General features: G+C 40.8%; 1 protein-coding gene across 1 annotated transcript in view; it reads left to right on the top strand.

Moving 5' to 3' along the window:
• Window positions 1–530: 530 nt before the first annotated feature.
• ano7 (anoctamin 7) overlaps window positions 531–20,890 on the top strand; it is a 76,754-nt gene continuing 56,394 nt past the window's right edge. The window contains exons 1-8 of the mRNA XM_045703345.1: window positions 531–832; window positions 10,122–10,244; window positions 10,623–10,680; window positions 14,034–14,185; window positions 14,700–14,807; window positions 15,156–15,292; window positions 15,712–15,769; window positions 16,445–16,555. Of these exons, the coding sequence (XP_045559301.1) occupies window positions 10,152–10,244; window positions 10,623–10,680; window positions 14,034–14,185; window positions 14,700–14,807; window positions 15,156–15,292; window positions 15,712–15,769; window positions 16,445–16,555 (717 nt within the window). The 5' untranslated portion in view covers window positions 531–832; window positions 10,122–10,151. The remainder of the gene's footprint in view (window positions 833–10,121; window positions 10,245–10,622; window positions 10,681–14,033; window positions 14,186–14,699; window positions 14,808–15,155; window positions 15,293–15,711; window positions 15,770–16,444; window positions 16,556–20,890) is intronic.

Genomic DNA, 20,890 nt, shown 5'->3' with positions numbered 1-20,890 from the left:
TATGGATGTGAAATGTAAGAATCATGCCTAGCCATCAGCATAGGGGTCAATTGCATTTTATTTCAGTAAATTCAGGAAGTAAACTGAAATTCTAATTCCAGTTATAATTTTTTCCATTGCCACACACCAACAGTAATTCTGGAAGTTCTCATTTGTTCATGTAGAATAACAGTTAAAATCATTTTTAAAGTATATACGTCAGAAGTTATATTAAGCCTGTAAAACTCATATTTTACCTGTGAAGACAAGATCAATCAACTTGACCAATGCAAAGGTATGTATTTCCTCATAAAAAAATGAATAATTTTGAAAAGATAAACTATTGCGTGCTTGCGTGAGTGCGTGCATCTGGTGTGTTTGTGTGTGTGTGTCTGCACGTATGTCTCAGGGGTTGTACGGGTGAAATTAGGTGAAAGGAGCTCCACCTTCACAGCAAACAAAAGCCTCTCCTCCTTCCTGCTCTCTCTCTCTTACTCCCTTCCTTGCTAACTTTTCTTCCCTCCCTCCCTCGTCTCTTATCTGTCCTGCCCGGATGTGTATGTCTATGTCTGAGTGCTGTATCCTGCAGTGCCTCTGGCATTAGCGACAGTTAGGGAAGTTAGTAACAACTACTACAGTAAAAGAGTACAGAACATTAGTTGCTGTTGGAGAGACGCCACACGGACCAAGCCTTTTAGTCTGGGAAGACCCAGAACAGAGTAGGATTTCTGAGGATATCCTTCCTTCCCATCTATAGTATCTGGACTGAGGAGGGACTCCACCTGTAACGTTGTGATGGTGATTAAGTGCTAACCTGGGTGTGCGCCATAACGGTGAAACTGGATGAACACAGGTGAGCTCGAAATGAGAGAAATAAGAGAAGGGAAAACAGTGTAAATTAATAATAGTTAATGTTGAGAGCGAGAAAGTATTTAGTCAGGTTCATTATGAGATGATTATAATGACACATGCTTAAGACAGGTCTTACAATGTATTATAATTCTGCTGGCTAGTTAACTGTTTTTTATTTATTTCAGGTGTAGATCAGCTTTAATATTGCAGCTTCCATTATAGTTTCCAATCTCCCATATCTTTTTTTGTAAATTTACTGTAACAGTCAGTTTGGACACAGCTACTAATTCATTTACATTTTAGTCATTTAGCAGAAGCTCTTATCCAGAGAGACTTACAGTAGTGAATGCATACATTTCATACATTTTTTTCCCCGTACTGGTCCCCCGTGGGAATCGAACCCACAACCCTGGCGTTGCAAACACCATGCTCTACCAACTGAGCCACACGGGATTTTACTTTATTTGTTCTATTTTCTACATTGTAGAATACTAGTGAAGACATCAAAACTATGAAATAACGCTTATGGAATCATATAGCAACCAAAAAAGTGTTGGTGAAGTACAGTATATACATTTTTACAAATATATTTTTCTTTATTATGTTACCATAACCCTACCACCCCTCCCCTAATTGGAGTAAACTGATGGACAACAACACTTCGACTTCTACTTCCAGCTTATACATACTAAATACATTTTACGGACACAACTATTGTAAAATACATAATATATATATATTTTTTTAATCCCGTCCTTCAGCTACCCTCAATCTATCCAATCTATCGCTGAAGACCATTCAGTTTGGGTTTTGCCATGTATTTTTAACTGTGCTGTTTTCACAAAAGTTCTGAACCTATATACATTTTACGGACCCAGTATATTTTTCATTAATTATATTGTTGTTTTTAGTCCCACCCTTCAGCTAGACTCAACCCCTCCCATCTAAACTCAGCAAAAAAGGAAACGTCCTCTCACTGTCAACTGCGTTTATTTTCAGCAAACTTAACATGTGTAAATATTTGTATGAACATAACAAGATTCAACAACTGAGACATACACTGAACAAGTTCCACAGACATGTGACTAACAGAAATGAAATAATGTGTCCCTGAACAAAGGGGGGAAAACGGCTGGACTGAGACAGGTAGGGGCGGGACGGAGACAGGTAATGGCGGACTGAACGTAGTTATGTTGAGCACCTCAAGATAAAAACGTAATATTCAATATCGGCAAGTTAGACTAAATATTAGCACTACACAATCTGGTGGGTGATAACCTTCAATCTGGATAATAACACAAAACAAATCTTAAGACTAGAGAAATTTATCGACAAATATTACGAAAACAAGCAACACCCAAACATGACAGAGTAAGACAGGGGAACCGGTTTCAAAATGAAAACGTGACTCTTCTACAGACAGACGATTACATTTTTTCACCACCGGGAATGGTAAAGGTCGAAACCGATCTGTTAAAATCAATAAATGACAAACTGGGTATACTTGAATTAGTCAGTTAGGATATAAAAGAGTTGAAGGCAAGCCTCGAGATGAGTGATGAAAAAGCTGCGACACTGAAGAAGGAAACAAACAAGCTAAAAGTGACAGTCAATTAGATTGAAATCGAAGTGAATGAACTTAAAAAGGAGAAAATCGTTCTGAGAGAAGCCTTACTTGGCATACAGACTAGATCCATGAGAGAGAATCTGGTACTTACAGGTATCCAAGAGAAAGAAGGAGAAGTTCCTGAATCTGTAGTTAGAGAGTTCCTCCTTACAGCGCTTCAGATTCCACGCGAAGCAATCGACAAAATCCAACTCGAACGTGTACACCGTTTCGGACAGAGAGGGCAGAGGTATGAACGCCCAATCGTTGCCAAATTTGCTTCATTTAAAGATAAAATAATGGTTAAAAGCCTGGGTAAAAGACTTGCTGGGACCAAAATTGGCATGAATGACCAGTTCCCGAAGAAAATTGCAGAACGGTGTAAAGTTCTGTATCCAATTTTCAAGGAAAATAGATTAAAAGGGAAACGAGTAGCTCTCGTTGTCGATAAACTATATATTGATGACCAGTTGTTCAGAGACACAAAGACTACTCCACGGCTATTTAAAACATTCCAAAGTTCTTATAGACGAGGAAAATAATGAAACACAATTCTATCCAGGTTATGGATTGTAATAATACAATAAAAATATAGCTTTTCTATATACAGTGGGGAGAACAAGTATTTGATACACTGCCGATTTTGCAGGTTTTCCTACTTACAAGGCATGTAGAGGTCTGTAATTTTTATCATAGGTACACTTCAACTGTGAGAGACGGAATCTAAAACAAAAATCCATAAAATCACATTGTATGATTTTTAAGTAATTAATTTGCATTAGATAGCAATAAAAACACTACCATAGAGGCACAGAATAAGTTAGAGGAAAAACTAAAAGAAATGGAGGAACTTATTCAAGGAAGATTCAGTGTAATATATTCAAAAAATAAAGCAAACTGGATGGAATATGGGGAAAAATTCACCAAATTCTTTTTCAATCTTCAAACTAGAAATGCTACCAATTTTTTTTTATTGAAACTTGTTACAAATGATGGAGTCACGCATGATTCACCGAATTATATTTTGAAAGAGGAAGTAATGTTACGTCCGTTGTTGGAATGAGACCAAGGTGCAGCGTGGTAGGCGTACATTTTCTTTTATTTCAAATGACACCGGGAAAACAACAAAATACGAAAACGAACGTAAAGCTATGTGCAGTGCAGAAAGCAACTACACACAAACAAGATCCCACAATCACGGGTGGGAAAAAGGGTTGCCTAAGTAAGATCCCCAATCAGAGACAACGATAAACAGCTGCCTCTGATTGGGAACCATACTAGGCCAACAAAGAAATAGAAACATAGATATGCCCACCCAAGTCACACCCTGACCTAACAAAATAGAGAATAAAAAAGGCTCTCTAAGGTCAGGGCGTGACAGTACTCCCCCCCCAAAGTTGCGGACTCCAGCCGCAAACCTGAACCTATAGGGGAGGGTCCGGGTGGGCATCTCCTCTCGGTGGAGGCTCCGGTGCGGGACGCACACCCCGCTCCGCTTGAGGCTCCCCCCACTTTCGTGGAACCGGACCGTGGATCGTCGCCGGAGGCTCCGGACCATGGATCGTTGCCGGAGAAACCGGACTATAGATCGTCGCCGGAGGCTCTGGACTGGGAACCCCCGCTGGAGGCTCTGAACTGCCGACCGTCGCTGGAGGTTCTGGACTGCCGACCGTCGCTGGAGGCTCTGGACTGCCGACCGTCGCTGGAGGCTTTGTACTGCAGACCGTCGATGGAGGCTCTGGACTGTTGACTGTCGCTGGAGGCTCCGGGCCATGGATCATCACTGGAGGCTCCGGGCCATGGATCACCACTGGAGGCTTCGGGCCATGGATCATCACTGGAAGCTTTGTGCCATGGATCATCACTGGAGGCTTCGGGCCATGGATCACCACTGGAGGCTTCGGGCCATGGATCATCACTGGAGGCTTGGTGCCATGGATCATCACTGGAGGTTTCGGGCCATGGATCACCACTGGAGGCTTCGGGCCATGGATCATCACTGGAGGCTTCGGGCCATGGATCACCACTGGAGGCTTCGGCCATGGATCATCACTGGAGGCTTCGGGCCATGGATCATCACTGGAGGGTTCGGGCCATGGATCATCACTGGAGGCTTCGGGCCATGGATCATCACTGGAGGCTTCGTGCGTGGACCGGCACAGGGCGTACCAGGCTGGGGAGACGCACTGGAGGCTGGGTGCGTGGAGCAGGCACAGGGCATACCAGAGTGGAGAGACGCACTGGAGGCCGGGTGCGTGGAGCAGGCACAGGTCGTACCGGGCTGGGGAGATGCACTGGAGGCCAGGTGCGCGGAGCTGGCACAGGATATACTGGGCCATGGAGGCGCACTGGAGTTCTGGAGTGTATAGCTGGCACAACCCGTCCTGGCTGGATGCTCACTTTAGCCCGGCACGTGCGGGGCGCTGGCACAGGACGCACTGGGCTGTGGTTACATCTCGGAAAGTTGTAAACTATCTAGAGGAGTTAAACAGGGTTGTCCACTATCAGCAGATCTATTTATTATTGCCATCGAAATGTTAGCTGTTAAAATTAGATCAAACAATAATATTAAGGGATTAGAAATCCGTGGCTTAAAAACGAAGGTGTCATTGTGTCACGACTTCCGCCGAAGTTGGTCCCTCTCCTTGTTCGGGTGGCGTTCGGCGGTCGACGTCACTGGTTTTCTAGCCACCTCCGATCCACTTTTCATTTTCCATTTGTTTTGTCTTCATTGTACATACCTGGTTTCCATTCCCATAATTATGTTCCTTATTTAACCCTCTGGTTCCCCCCATGGTTTTGTGTATGTTTGTTCTTTGTAAGTTGGTCTGTATTTGTGAGCTTGATTATTTTCCTTCTTGGAAGATTTGTTGTTTTGAGTAAAGTTACGTGAATGACTCATCTCTGTGTCCTGCGCCTGACTCCGCCTTACCTGCTACACCTAGACGCCTTACACATTGTACGCTGATGATTCATGTTTTCTTTTAAAACCACAACTAGAATCTCTCCACAGCCTCATAGAGGAGCTAGATACTTTTGCTATCCTCTCTGGATTAAAACCAAATTACGCATTGGATCACAAAAAAATGCAAATTTTACATTACCGTGTAGTTTACCAATTAAATGGTCTGACGGAGATGTGGACATACTCGGTATACAAATCCCAAAAGGAAGAAATGATCTCACTTCAATACATTTTAAAGAAAGTTAGCAAAAATAGATAAGATCTTGCTACCATGGAAAGGAAAATACCTGTCTATTTGTGTAAAAATCACCCTGATTAACTCTTTAGTTATATCACAGTTTACCTATTTGGTTATGGTTTTGCCTACACCTAGTGACCTGCTTTTTAAATGATATGAACAAAAAGATTCAATTTTATTTGGAATGGCAAGCCAGACAAAATTAAAAGGGCCTATTTATATAACGAATATGAATTCTGAGGGCAGAAATTATTAAATATTAAACCATTAGACCTCTCACTAAAGGCATCAGTCATACAAAAGTTATACTTAAATCCAAACTTGTTCTCTAGTAAATTGGTAGGAATGTCTCATCCTATGTCCAAGAATGGCCTTTTTCCCTTTATTCAGATTACACCTGCTCACTTTCGGTTGTTTGAAATGGAAATAATCTCCAAAATAACGTTATTTTTTAAACAAGCCTTAGAAAGTTGATTGAAATTTCAGTTTAATCCACCGGAAAAGACAGAACAAATAATACAACAAATATTGTGGTTAAACTCAAATATACTAATTGATAAATACAAATAATTTTTCGAGGACATTATTAAAAAAGGTATAATTTCTGTGAATGATATTAATAGGACTTGTGGCGTTATGTCACACATGCAGCTAACACAGACATATGGAAATATCTGCTCTACCCAAAATTACAACCAACTAATTGCAGCATTACAACAAAAATGGAAGAGGCAAGTAGAGGGGGAAAAAAGTAAGGAACTTGTATCCCTGTATTAAAGAACATAAATGGTTAAAGAAAAGTGTGATAAGTAAAAACATATACCAATTTAATTTAAGGACCAAAAAAACTGACAGCTGTGCAATATAAATTGCGAAATAGTTGGGAAGAGATTTTCGATGTACCCATTCCATGGCACATGATTTATGCATTGATACGCAAAACAACGCAGGGTTCATAACTTTGAATTTTTCCATTAAAATTACTATACAAAATTCTTGCAACCAACAGAATGTTATGTATACACGGGATACAATCTTCCCAGCTCTGCAGATTTTGCTGTGAGGAGGCAGTCATTTAGATCATTTATTTTAGTATTGTCCATATGTAGCTCATTTTTGGTCACAGGTCCAGGAATGGCTGAAGAATTGCAACATTTGCCTAGAACTAACGCTGCAGATAGCAATACTGGGTGATTTGAAAAGGCATAGTCAATAAATCAATAATATAATCATTATTTTAGCAAAAATGTTTATTTTTAATTTACAATCTGTAGAAGCTATGCGAAAAGAAAGGTTCAGTACTTTTTGTCAAGCATCACAGCACAGTTGAAAAATATATGGCAAATAGATATCCAAAATGGATGGTGTTGAGCGATAGATGGGAGGGGTTGAATGGAGCTGAAGGGTGGGACTAATAACAAGATAACCAATGTAAAACATACAGGGTCTGTAAAATGTATATAGGTTCCAAAACGTTGTGAAATAGCACAGTTACAAATAGAAATCAAACTGGATGGACATCAGAAACAGAGGAAGGACTAAAAACAAACAAAATATAACTATTGTAAAATAGATTGTGTCTGCAAAATGTTTATAAGATGTATATACTGAAGGTAGAAGCCTAAGTGTTATTGTTTATTAGTTTACTCCAATTCGGGAAAGGGTGGTAGGGTTTTGCCGGGAATAATAATTTTAAAAAGTATGTAGGTCTATATAGGTATGTGTATGTATATATGTGTATATGTCTGCATATGTGTATGTATATGAATATATATCTTTACAAAATAAATATATGGGGGATTGGAAATGATGCAGACAATTACATTGATGGAAGCTACAATCTTTTTGCAATATTAAGCTGATCCAACCATTAAAAAAAAGAGAAAAAAGAAAAGAAAAAAGGGGGGTCAAAATCAAAAGTAACAGTCAGCATCTGGTGTGGCCACCAGCTGCATTAAGTACTGCAGTGCATCTCCTCCTCATGGACTGCACCAGATTTGCCAGTTCTTGCTGTGAGATGTTACCCCACTCTTCCACGAAGGCACCTGCGAGTTCCCGGACATTTCTGGGGGGAATGGCCCTAGCCCTCACCCTCCGATCCAACAGGTCCCAGACGTGCTCAATGGGATTGAGATCCGGGCTCTTCGCTGGCCATGGCAGAACACTGACATTCCTGTCTGCCAGGAAATCACGCACAGAACAAGCAGTATGGCTGGTGGCATTGTCATGCTGGAGGGTCATGTCCTGATGAGCCTGCAGGAAGGGTACCACATGAGGGGGGGAGGATGTCTTCCCTGTAACACACAGCATTGAGATTGCCTGCAATGACAACAAGCTCAGTCCGATGATGCTGTGACACACCGCCCCAGACCATGACGGACCCTCCACCTCCAAATTGATCCCTCTGCAGAGTACAGGCCTCTGTGTAAGGCTCATTCCTTTGACGATAAACGTGAATCCGACCATCACCCCTGATGAGACAAAACCACGACTCGTCAGTGAAGAGCACTTTTTGCCAGTCCTGTCTGGTCCAGCGACGGTGGGTTTGTGCCCATAAGCAACGTTGTTGCTGGTGATGTCTGGTGAGGACCTGCCTTACAACAGGCCTACAAGCCCTCAGTACAGTCTCTCTCAGCCTATTGCGGACAGTCTGAGCACTGATGGAGGGAGTGTGCGTTCCTGGTGTAACTCAGGCAGTTGTTGTTGCCGTCCTGTACCTGTCCCTCAGGTGTGATGTTCGGATGTACCGATCCTGTGCAGGTGTTACACGTGGTCTGCCACTGCGAGGACGATCAGCTGTCCGTCCTGTCTCCCTGTTGCGCTGTCTTAGGGGTCTCACAGTACGCACATTGCAGTTTATTGCCCTGGCCACATCTGCAGTCCTCATGTCTCCTTGCAGCATGCCTATGGCACGTTCACGCAGATGAGCAGGGACCCTGGGCAACTTTCTTTTGATGTTTTTCAGTCAGTAGAAAGGCCTCTTTAGTGTCCTAAGTTTTCATAACTGTGACCTTAATTGCCTACCGTCTGTAAGCTGTTAGTGTCTTAATGACCATTCCACAGATGCATGTTCATTAATTGTTTATGGTTCATTGAACAAGCATGGGAAACAATGTTTAAACCCTTTACAATTAAGATCTGTGAAGTTTTTTGGATTTCTACAAATTATCTTTGTAAGAAAAAAATTGAAGTTTTATCAAGTTTTAAAAATGAGTTTATCTCTTAACACCATCCAGTTTTTCTATTTGCCATATATTTTTCAATTGTGCTGTGACATTTCACAAAGGTTCTCAACCTATCTAATCTCATAGTTTCTACAGATTGTAAATTATTATTATTAAGTATTATTATATTATTGATCGATTGACTATGACTTTTCAAATCACCCAGCAGTGCTAGTTGTAAAGTTAGCTCCAGGTAAATATTGCAATTCTTCAGAAATTCCTGAACCTAGTTAAGTGTTTCCAAAGAAAGAAAAGTAAATAGATTAGTCACAGGATAGAGTTGTTCAGGGCCTAAGGCTGGGATTCGGTCAAACCTGCCATATGTTTACGCAGTGTCTACATGTACAAACTACTGTCTGAAAACGCACCAGCAGCAGCAGTAGCAGTAGTAGTAGTAGGTTTTCATAGCACCCAAAACCAATCTGTGATTTTATTTAACCATGGGGTAAAAGCAACTGCATTAACACCGTAATGCAGGTTAGATTGAATTGAGCCCTATTACAAGTGCATGATACCATTCTGCCCTGTATACAGTAGAGCCATTGCTGTGAGTCAGAGCCCGAATGGAGTGCTATCTGCATGGCTCATATCCAACAGTGTGAGGTGAAACATACAGCCACACTCCAGTGCCACATAGCAAACCTCCTGACCGGTTTATTTGACTAGATTGTGAATAGACAAATTTGAGGCCTCAGGGTTTCGTCATTACTCAATGTCAGTTGGTCCTCACTGAGGAATTCTGTGAAATTTGTGGTGAGACGTTGCTGTTAAGAGGCCATGTTCTCTGGACCCCAACTTAATTTGCTACTCTTAATGGCCTCAATTGAGTTAATATGAAAACATGATTTTGTATCAAATGGCACCCTATTCCATATATAGTGCACAGTAATGCACTATATAGGGGATAGTGTGTCATTAGGGACACAGCCCCATGACTGAGATGTTTGAGCTGTATACCTTCAAATGGTCACTGTCTAGCTACTGAGGCGAATTCCTCTGCCACTGTACATTAATGCAGCTAATGATGGCATATCAGACATAATCGTGTTACTTACAGACATACAATAACTTGGGATGTAAAGTCATTTAAATTGGACATACAGTGATGGGAACAATTAGGACGTGGCTGTTTTTCTGTATGAGTTTCATGTTGTGTGTTTTGATGAGAGGGCATATTGTGCTGAGTCCCCTGGTATCTTGCTTGCTCTGGGAGCTTGTTCACACCAATGGAACATGAGGGTACTTTATGTGGAGCAGGCCTGCAGCCAGACAGCCTACTGAGGGACCATGATGAGGAGGGGAGAGGAGCGAGAGGACATCACCACTCTCATCTCCATGACTAACACTGCAGACCACAGCTACGGGAGCATGGATACTGGGGTAATCATGAAAATATATTGTTTGATCATATTTAAACACTCATAGTTATGGACTGTGAGTGTGTGTGTGTGTGTGTGTGTGTGTGTGTGTGTGTGTGTGTGTGTGTGTGTGTGTGTGTGTGTGTGTGTGTGTGTGTGTGTGTGTGTGTGTGTGTGCGTGCGTGCGTGCGTAGAAATAATGATGTTATGTCAACACCCGCCCATGCTAGTCTGCTGTTATGGTGTTGGGACATTAATCAGTGACTCTGATCACAAAGACAGGAAGTCAGAGAGCATTAGTCGAATTGCAACAACACTATAACTAAGGGGAGAGTGGATGTTGGTTAGGAACAATCTTAAGTGGATACATTGATAATAAATCAACTATTCATGTTCACAGATTTCTCAGGTCAGCTCTGGGGCCAAAAATGTGTTCAGCGATGGCATCACTCGCATTGGTGAGTATACTGATGGAATGGGATGACGTAAGGATGGATAAAAAAAAACTATTGGGAAAACTGGTTGCAATGGTCAGGTTGTACACAGCTTGTGTAAGGACGTTTTCTTAACGTCTTTATCTGGTTGTAATCTTTAATCTGAACTAATAATAATGTATGGATCTTGTCATGAAAAATATATGTTTATATGGTCTTTACAGAGACCAGATGATTGTAATCTGGTGACGTCTTCTTAACCAGTTTTAACTTATAAAAGCAATCAATTACATTATGTGCGAAAGTTTGCCCGCTAGGTACATTTCTTCCATTCCTGGTGTCCTTTCCTTTGTCCTCACTGGGTTTAGGGTGAAGTTGGCCCTAGACGCTGATCTTAGGTCAGTTTTTCCTTTCCCTACTTATTAGTCCATGGGCCAGAGGGCCACATTTCACATATTTGTCCACTTTGGATTATATTTAGGTATGTTTGCAATATATTCGAAGTAGCTAAATGTGTCTCACTGCATGCATTATATGTTATGACCCCTATACGGTTAGTACGGCAAACAGGATCAGGGTATTAAATGTGGTTTTGTATTATCAGGGAACAATCTTCTCTAAGGCAATTTGATATGTTATTAACTTCATAACACAACATATTGAGGTATGAAACAATTGGAATGGGAAGGACCTGCATTGATTTTGCATGGTCAAAACCGAATAAATAATTGGTGTAACGACCAATAATGGCTTAACATGTGTGTTACAATGAGGACAACCCAAAATGATGGCCCAAGTATGTCATACATAAACATATTTAGCTGAATATTACCAGAATAGTGATAAAAATAGGCCAAAAAAGCTGCTTGAATTGCTGAGTTCTGTAGCCGTTTCAAATATATTACATTAAAAACACTTAAAATGTTCTAAAAGCGTTGACTGATTTCTAATAATTCCAATGGAATGCAATATGATTCTGAAATATGTATTGATTAGTGGCTGCTGAGGGTTGTCAAGAGCATCAGCGATGGTTCAATTCTAATCATCAATTGCATCATTTCTATACAATTTGTCAACCAGCCACTGAACTAATGTCTACAAAATAATTAGGTAACATATTTCAATAAATAACAAGGTTAGAGAGTATAAGTTTAAATCATGATGGTCAGGGACAGAAGCAGTGGTGTAAAAAGTACTAAATTGTCTTACTTGAGTAAAAGAAAAAGATACCTTAATAGAAAATGATTCATGTAAAAGTCACCCAGTAAAATACTACTTGAGTAAAAGTACAAAAATATCTGGTTTTGCATTTACTTAAGTACAGGGGTGGAAAAAGTACTCAATTGTCATACTTGAGTTAAAGTAAATTCTGTACATCAAATTCCCATATATTAAGCAAAGCAGACAGCACAGTTTAAAAACAAATAATTTACAAATGCAGTATTTACATTTAGTGAGTCCACCAGATCAGAAGAAGTAAGAATTACAACTTGTTATATTGATAGGTGTGTGAATGGGACCATTTTTCTGTACTGCCTGAGCATTCTAAATCTAAAGAGTAGGTGTCAGGGGAACTGTATGGGAGTAAAAAGTACATATTTTATTCAGGAGTGTAGTGGAGTAAAAGTAAATATTGTCAAAAATATCAATAATAAAGTACAGATACCCCCCAAAACTACTTAAGTAGCACTTTAAATGATTTTTTATTAAGTACTTTACACCATTGGACAGAAGAGATTAATCACACATATTCCTTTTTAGAGATCCTTGTGTTTACCTAAATCTTTGTTGACTTGCTGGGACAACTCAACAAACGACAGAGCACACATTTTAACTTAGCATTGCTATACTATCACGTTTCAGGTAAGACCCAGATGCAGAAAGTGTCGAAGTAACAAAAGTTTATTACTAGTACAAGGGACGGCAGAGGTCAGTAATCCAGATAGGGTGCAAAAGATCCAGAACTGCAGGCAGTCTCAGTGTCAGAGCAGGCAAGGGTCAATAATCCAGTGTGGTGTGGCAAGGTATAGAACGGCAGGCAGGCTCAGTGTCAGAGCAGGCAAGGGTCAATAATCCAGTGTGGTGTGGCAAGGTACAGAACGGCAGGCAGGATCGTAGGCAGAATGGTCAAAACCGGGAAAACAAGAATAGACAGGTGCAAGGGGAAACCACTGGTAGCTTTCACAAAACAAAACGAACTGGCAACAGACAAACCGAGAACACAGGTATAAATACACTGGGGATAATGGGGAAGATTGGCGACACCTGGAAGGGGGTGGAGACAAGCACAAAGACAGGTGAAACAGATCAGGGTGTGACACTATACAACAGACTATTACAGGTGGCAATTATAAAAACAATATGCTACCAGCTGATATCATCTGACTGTTATTTTGTCGTCTGAGTCATGTGACTAGTATTTTTTTATATCATGCGACAAATGGCAGTGTAAACCATGTTTTGGTACAATTGTTGATGGAATAACCATCAACTGTATGCAGTTGTTGACAGAATAACAATATGTTGTGTGCTCACTACGCCCACTGAGACTTGGAAAAGCATGCACAGTTTTATTAGGCTACAGATCTAATCATTTATTTAGAACTTCACATGGTGGTGAGAGTGCACAGTGATGAGCTTGATGCTAATTTCCTATAAATATTGTATTCTGGTGAGATGATGATCAGTGCTTGGCTGCCATTTTTATGGACAAATAGAAATGATCTCGCTCCTATAACATCCTCATGTACCCTCTAGACTGTATCTGCGAGCTGTTGGCTAGAGCATATGTGCAAAGAGCATAATGGCCACATTTACTGTTTGTTGCAACACTTTTTGTGGCAAAACTATCAACAGTTAAATATGGGATGGAAACACATATACCTTCTGTTTTTCATTCGGTAAATGAAAATGTATACAACAAAGTGCTTTTCATGTGAACTGCGTCATTATGAACAGCTTTGCATTCGCAACAAGCCAGCTTGATGTAAACACACCGCTGACAATTGAATGTGCATATTTTTGTGTGCAAATATTAATATACTTGCTTGAAAATCTTTCAACAAATGGATTGAATGTTTGTTGAGCCGAGCCTAAGCCGATTGGTAATTACAATGCTAATTGTACACTGCATGAAGGGGTATATGTACGGTATGCACATGTTTATATGACGTATATACCTGGGTCCCACAGAATTTGTGTTTAATTTAGGAGGAGAATTTGGCTGTGTTGAAGGATGGTGCTTCAGAGAAAGATACTGAGCAGAGCCTATGGAGAATATAAGTTTGCTGAGCAGAGCCTAAGCCTTATTGGTAATTACAATGTTCATTTTATATATCTGCACATGTTAATACCATGTATACACCTGGGTCCCACAGACTTTGTGTTAGTTTGGGAGGAGAGTTTAGCTGTGTTGAAGGATGGCGCATCAGAGAAAGACAAGTCAAGTCACGCCACCCAAGACTCACACAGGAAGTGGAGGGAAGACTTCCTGTCCAGACTTCAAGCAGCCGGCATCGACCAGGAGATGGTGAGCGAGGGCTAAGGGACAGGGTCGTTTACATTTACTAGAGCCCTGAGTTTTGTGCCCAGACTAGGAAAAACTCTGAGCCCTAGTTATAGCCTATAACCAGGGCCCAGAGTTATTCCTGATCAGGTCATGTAATCTGGAAAAACTCCTGCCCCAATAAATTACACATCACCCATCATAAACAACTGCTCCCATACCAGTCATGGTTCCTATGTGAGTTGCACACTCCAGGATTCACCAGGAAAGAGAAAGACATTATCAATATTTACACGGCTTCCAGAGAGCTTGTCTTCCAAGTCATTTACTTAGCCCTTTCTACTGGGTGCTTGAATCAACAAGCTACCACATATAATTGTATTATGCCAACAACGTAAAAAGTGTGAAACATTTTACATTTTTTATTACATTATAATAGTTTTATCATCCAGCATCAGTGGAATTAAATCATTGCTGTATCCAGTTTATCAACATGCATAGTCAGTGATTTCTGTTTTCCTGTTTGCCTCTCTGCTAGCGGGAAGTTCTTCAAGCTAAGAAGAAAATCTCCTATGTGCTCCTGAGCGCCCCCTGGAGTGTCCTTTGCTACTACGCTGAGGAGATCAGTCTCCGGGTCCCTCTGCAGGTCAGTTAGTCAGTTGACTCAGTTCTTATGTTTCTACTCTCCTGTCACATGTCAAGAGATGTAGACCTTTGGTATTAGGGTCAATTCAACTTTCAATTCAGTCAATTCACAAAGTGAATTGAAATGAAATGAATCAATTGAAAAAATCCACATAGAAATGTTGAGTTCATTAACTGAATTTCAATTCACTAGTCAACCCTCATTCTGGAGAACTACTGAACAGCCTTTATACCCAGTAGCTCTCCAGGAGCAGGGTTGGTCACTCTTGCTTTAGGGTGATTAATCTCACATGTTCACAAAATTAAACAAATGGGACACAAGTAGATAATGGTGCTGCATATTCCTCAGATGGTAACCACACCAAACTACAACTGGTCAGAGAGGATGCTAGAGAAAACAAAAATCCCAAACCTCATGAGCCAAGACGTGCCCAGCATGCCCCTGGACTATTACACCTGCCTGTTTCGCACCAACAAACTGGAAAGGTACGTTAAAATCCAGCTTAGCAGCTGCTGTCATTCAAGCCACACTAAATTATTTGTATTTCCACAACTAAACATCTTCCTGAAACAGTTAAATAATATGACCAGTTTAGATTTTCCCAGCAAGACACTTGTCCAGTTTTAAAACCAGTTTACTGGTTTTGTACAAAGAAAACACCTTCTATAAAGTATTATTCCCTCAGGCCATGCTGTTTAACCTGAAGGTGAAAAGGCATGATGTGTACATTCAGACTTAAATGGTGTCAAATACATGGTAAATAAAAACACAGCGTTGTGTTTGAGTTGCAGGTGTTGCTACAGAGAGGTGGAATCTAGGCAACAGACGAGTATATCCAATATTTAACATCAAAGCCTGCCATATACTGTACATACTATGTATGACCACCTGGCTGTGTCTACAGGTTTCTGGGCAGTGAGAATAAGGAGACGTTCTTCAAGACTACCCAAAGACACCAAGTAGTGAGTTTGCCATTTCAACTTGATTCTTCAAATTGGATCAGTATCTTGCAGTAAAAGCGTCACCAATATGGTATTTCAAGGAAACACAGCCGTGCAGATTCTGTCACACAAATGTGGATCTTTCTACTCTTCAGGTAACTCTCTATCTGAGCTCAGGGTTGAGTTCATTAAGGCAGGCAACGGAAACCATTTCAAAGCATTTTGGAATTGAAAATGAAATTTGACAATTATTGTTAGTCCCTCCCTGTTTCCGTCTGTTTTCTTCCATTTGGTGCCCAGTGAACACTACCCTGATTTACTAGTCAGATCCTTCTAGGTTTAAACAGTCCCTATTTAAGGTCAATAATCCTATTTAAAGAAATATATTTTGGGGGTGTTTTTTACACTTTATTGAGACATCATGCATATCAGAAGGGGATAACGGCAGGTGGAAGAAACAGTGGGAAGGGTGGACTCAGGGATAGAACACCGGTCTCCGGTGCGTTACCACTCAACCATGGCTTCATTTGGATGACTGTCTATTAGATTAATGCAAGGAAATGTAATTGTCAAACCACCATACGAAGAGGTCATAATGAACATGTGATAAACACATCTGATATATTTGACACTACAGTAGTAGAATAATAGACTTCCTCACTTTGACAGTACAACACATTCCTTTGTCTGACCTAGCTGTATGAGATTTTAGCACGGACACCTTATGGGGCATTAAAAAGAGGAGAGGTGGGAATCGAAAGGCTGCTCAGCGAAAATGCCTTCTCTGCTGCATACCCCCTGCATGAGGTTAGTGTCCTCCATAGACATACCATATGTTATGTGTATATAATGTATGTTATGTATATATAATGTATGTATGTATGTATGTATGTATGTATATATGTATGTATGTATGTATGTATGTATGTACAGTTGAATTCGGAAGTTTACATACACTTAGGTTGGAGTCATTAAAAGAAAAAGGGGGAGGCTTGCAAGCTGAAGAATACCAATGTGATGAAAGAAGTCAAAGCTGAAATAAATCATTCTCTCTACTATTATTCTGACATTTCACATTCTTAAAATGAAGTGGTGATCCTAACTGACCTAAGACAGGGAATGTTAATGGGATTAAATGTCAGGAATTGTGAAAAACTGAGTTTAAATGTATTTGGCTAAGGTGTATGTAAACATCCGACTTCAACTGTATGTATGTATGTATGCCTTCGGAAAGTATTTAGACACCTTGATTTTTCCACATTTAGTTTTTTTAAATACTCAGCAATCTACACACAATACCCCATAAAGACAAAGCAAAAATAGGTTTTTAGTAGGGATATACCGATATGACATTTTGGGCCGATACCGATATCCAATATTTTTCTTGCCAAAAAAAACTACACCGATAACCGATATTTCAAATTTTAGTGGCCTTTTAAGCTTTCTAGTACAGTTAAATAGTTGAAACACACACACACACACTGACCAAACAGTTATTTTGTTGGCATGTATGTGTGTCGCCATTACCAGTAAAACATAATCAAAACCTACAGTGGGGGAAAAAAGTATTTGATCCCCTACTGATTTTGTGCGTTTGCCCACTGATAAAGAAAGGATCAGTCTATAATTTGAATGGTAGGTTTATTTGAACAGTGAGAGACAGAATAACAAAAATATCCAGATAAATGCATGTCAAAAATGTTATAAATTGATTTGCATTTTAATGAGGGAAATAAGTATTTGACCCCCTCTCAATCAGAAAGATTTCTGGCTCCCAGGTGTCTTTTATACAGGTAACGAGATTAGGAGCACACTCTTAAAGGGAGTGCTTCTAACCGCAGCTTGTTACCTATAAAAAAGACACATGTCCACAGAAGCAATCAATCAATCAGATTCCAAACTCTCCACCATGGCCAAGACCAAAGAGCTCTCCAAGGATGTCAGGGACAAGATTGTAGACCTACACAAGGCTGGAATGGGCAACAAGACCATCGCCAAGCAGCTTGGTGAGAAGGTGACAACAGTTGGTGCGATTATTCGCAAATGGAAGAAACACAAAAGAACTGTCAATCTCCCTCAGCCTGGGGCTCCATGCAAGATCCCACCTCGTGGGGTTGCAATGATCATGAGAACGGTGAGGAATCAGCCCAGAACTGCACGGGAGGATCTTGCCAATGATCTCAAGGCAGCTGGGACCATTGTCACCAAGAAAACAATTGGTAACACTACGCCTTGAAGGACTGAAATCCTGCAGCGCCCGCAAGGTCCCCCTGCTCAAGAATACATATACATTCTCGTCTGAAGTTTGCCAATGAACATCTGAATGATTCAGAGGACAACTGGTGAAAGTGTTGTGGTTAGATGAGACCAAAATGGAGCTCTTTGGCATCAACTCAACTTGCCGTGTTTGGAGGAGGAGGAATGCTGCCTATGACCCCAAGAACATCATCTCCACCGTCAAACATGGACGTGGAAACATTATGCTTTGGGGGTGTTTTTCTGCTAAGGGGACAGGACAACTTCACCGCATCATTTGACGGGGCCATGTACTGTCATATCTTGGGTGAGAACCTCCTTCCCTCAGCCAGGGCATTGAAAATGGGTCGTGGATGGGTATTCCAGCATGACAATGACCCAAAACACACAGCCAAGGCAACAAAGGAGTGGCTCAAGAAGATGCACATTAAGGTCCTGGAGTGGCCTAGCCAGTCTCCAGACCTTAATCCCATAGAAAATCTGTGGAGGGAGCTGAAGGTTCGAGTTGCCAAACGTCAGCCTCGAAACCTTAATGACTTGGAGAAGATCTGCAAAGAGGAGTCGGACAAAATCCCTCCTGAGATGTGTACAAGAAACGTCTGACCTCTGTGATTGCCAACAAGGGTTTTGCCACCAAGTACTAAGTCATGTTTTGCAGAGGGGTCAAATACTTATTCCCTCATTAAAATGGAAATAATTTTATAACATTTTTGACATGCGTTTTTTAGGGATTTTTTTGTTGTTATTCTGTCTCTCATTGTTCAAATAAACCTACCATTAAAATTATAGACTGATAATTTCTTTGTAAGTGGGCAAATGTACAAAATCAGCAGGGGATCAAATACTTTTTTCCCCCACTGTATAGGTCTACATTTTTTGTGGCGTCATTACGTCATCTACCTACGTTATGTAGGTATGCACGTCAGCTTTGACATGGGTTTAGCACATCGGCGTTAAACTCGACATCGGGCCGATGCCGATGTTGGCATTTTTAGCTAATATTGTCAGATTCTGATATGCTTACCGATATATTGTGCATCCCTAGTTTTTAGGGAAGAGTACCAAAACAAGTCTGGGGAAGGGTATCAAAAAAATGTCTGCTGCATTAGAGGTCCCCAAGAACACAGTGACCTCAATCATTCTTAAATGGAAGACTTTTGGAACCACCAAGACTCTTCCTAGAGCTGGCCACCTGGCCAAACTGAGGAATCGGGGGAGAAGGGCCTTGGTCAGGAAGGGGACCAAGAACCCGATGGTCACAATGACAAAGCGCCAGAGTTCCACTGTGGAGATGGGAGAACCTTCTAGAAGGACAACCATTTCTGCAGCACCCCATCAATCAGACCTTTATGGTAGAGTGGCCAGATGGAAGCCAGTCCTCAGTAAAAGGCAAATTACAGATCCGTTTGGAGTTTGCCAAAATGCATCTAAAGACTCAGGCCATGAGAAACAAGATTCTCTGGTCTGATGAAACCAAGATTGAACTCTTTGGCCTGAATGTCAAGCGTCACTTCTGGAGGAAACCTAGCACCATCCCAACGGTGAAGCATTGTGGTGGCAGCATCATGCTGTGGGGAGTCAGGATCGATGAACAGAGCAAAGTACAGAGAGATCCTTGATGAAAACCTGCTCCAGAGTGCTCAGAACCTCAGACTCGGGTGAAGGTTCAACCTTCCAACAGGACAATGACCCTAAGCACACAGCCAAGTGTCATGTCCTGACCAGTAAAAGGGGTTATTTGTTATGGTAGTTTGGTCAGGACGTGGCAGGGGTTATTTGTTTTATGTGGTTTGGGCTGGTTGTGTTAGTAGTTGGGTGTTTGATTTATTATTCTGGGTTTTGGGCACTGTTCTATGTTAATGTACTTCTATGTTTAGTCTAGTTATTTTGTATCTCTATGTTTAGTTAATTGGGGGTTGGACTCTCAATTGGACGCAGGTGTTTTCTAGTTGCCTCTGATTGAGGGTCCTATAAATAGGTATGTGTTTGTGTTAGTATTTTGTGGGAGATTGTTCTTGTTTAGCTATGTGTGCCTGACAAGACTGTCAAGTTCGTTTTGTGTTTTGTATACGTTTTTGGTGTTTTTCCTTCTTCACATAAATAAAAGAAGATGAGTGTACATATTCCTGCTGCGTCTTGGTCTCAACACTACGACAACCGTGACACCAAGACACCGCAGGAGTGGCTTCGGGACAAGTTTCTGAATGTCCTTGAGTGGCCCAGCCAGAGCCCGGACTTGAATCCAATCAAACATTTCTGAAGAGACCTGAACAAAGCTGTGCAGCAATGCTCCCCATCCAACTTGACTGAGCTTGAGAGGATCTGCAGAGAAGAATGGGAGAAACTCCCCAAATACAGGTGTGCCAAGCTTGTAGCATCATACTCAAGAAGACTCGAGCCTATAATCGCTTCCAAAGGTGCTTCAACAAAGTACTGAGTAAAGGGTCTGAATACTTCAGTTTTTTTATTTTGAATAAATTAGCAAAAAAATCTAAAAACCTGTTTCTGATTTGTCATTATGGGGTATTGTGTTTAAATTGAGGGAAAAAAACGATTTAATACATTTTAGAAGAAGGCTGTAACGTAACAAAATTTGGAAAAATTTGGAAAAAGTCAAGGGGTCTGAACACTTTCTGAAGGCACTGTATGTACAGTATCAGTCAAAAGTTTGGACACACATACTCATTCCTTCTTTTTACTATTTTCTGCATTGACTTTCTACATACTATGAAATGACACATGGAATCATGTAGTAACCAAAAAAGTATTAAACAAATCAAAATATATTTGAGATTGTTCAAAGTATCCACCCTTTGCCTTGACAGCTTTGCACACTCTTGGAATTCTCTCAACCAGCTTCATGAGGTAGTCACCTGGAATGCATTT

Source organism: Salmo salar, chromosome ssa20 (genome assembly GCF_905237065.1).
Source record: "Salmo salar chromosome ssa20, Ssal_v3.1, whole genome shotgun sequence".
Lineage (NCBI taxonomy): Eukaryota > Metazoa > Chordata > Actinopteri > Salmoniformes > Salmonidae > Salmo > Salmo salar.
Note: the sequence above shows the minus strand (reverse complement) of the source record. Positions and strands in the feature narration are given on the sequence as shown.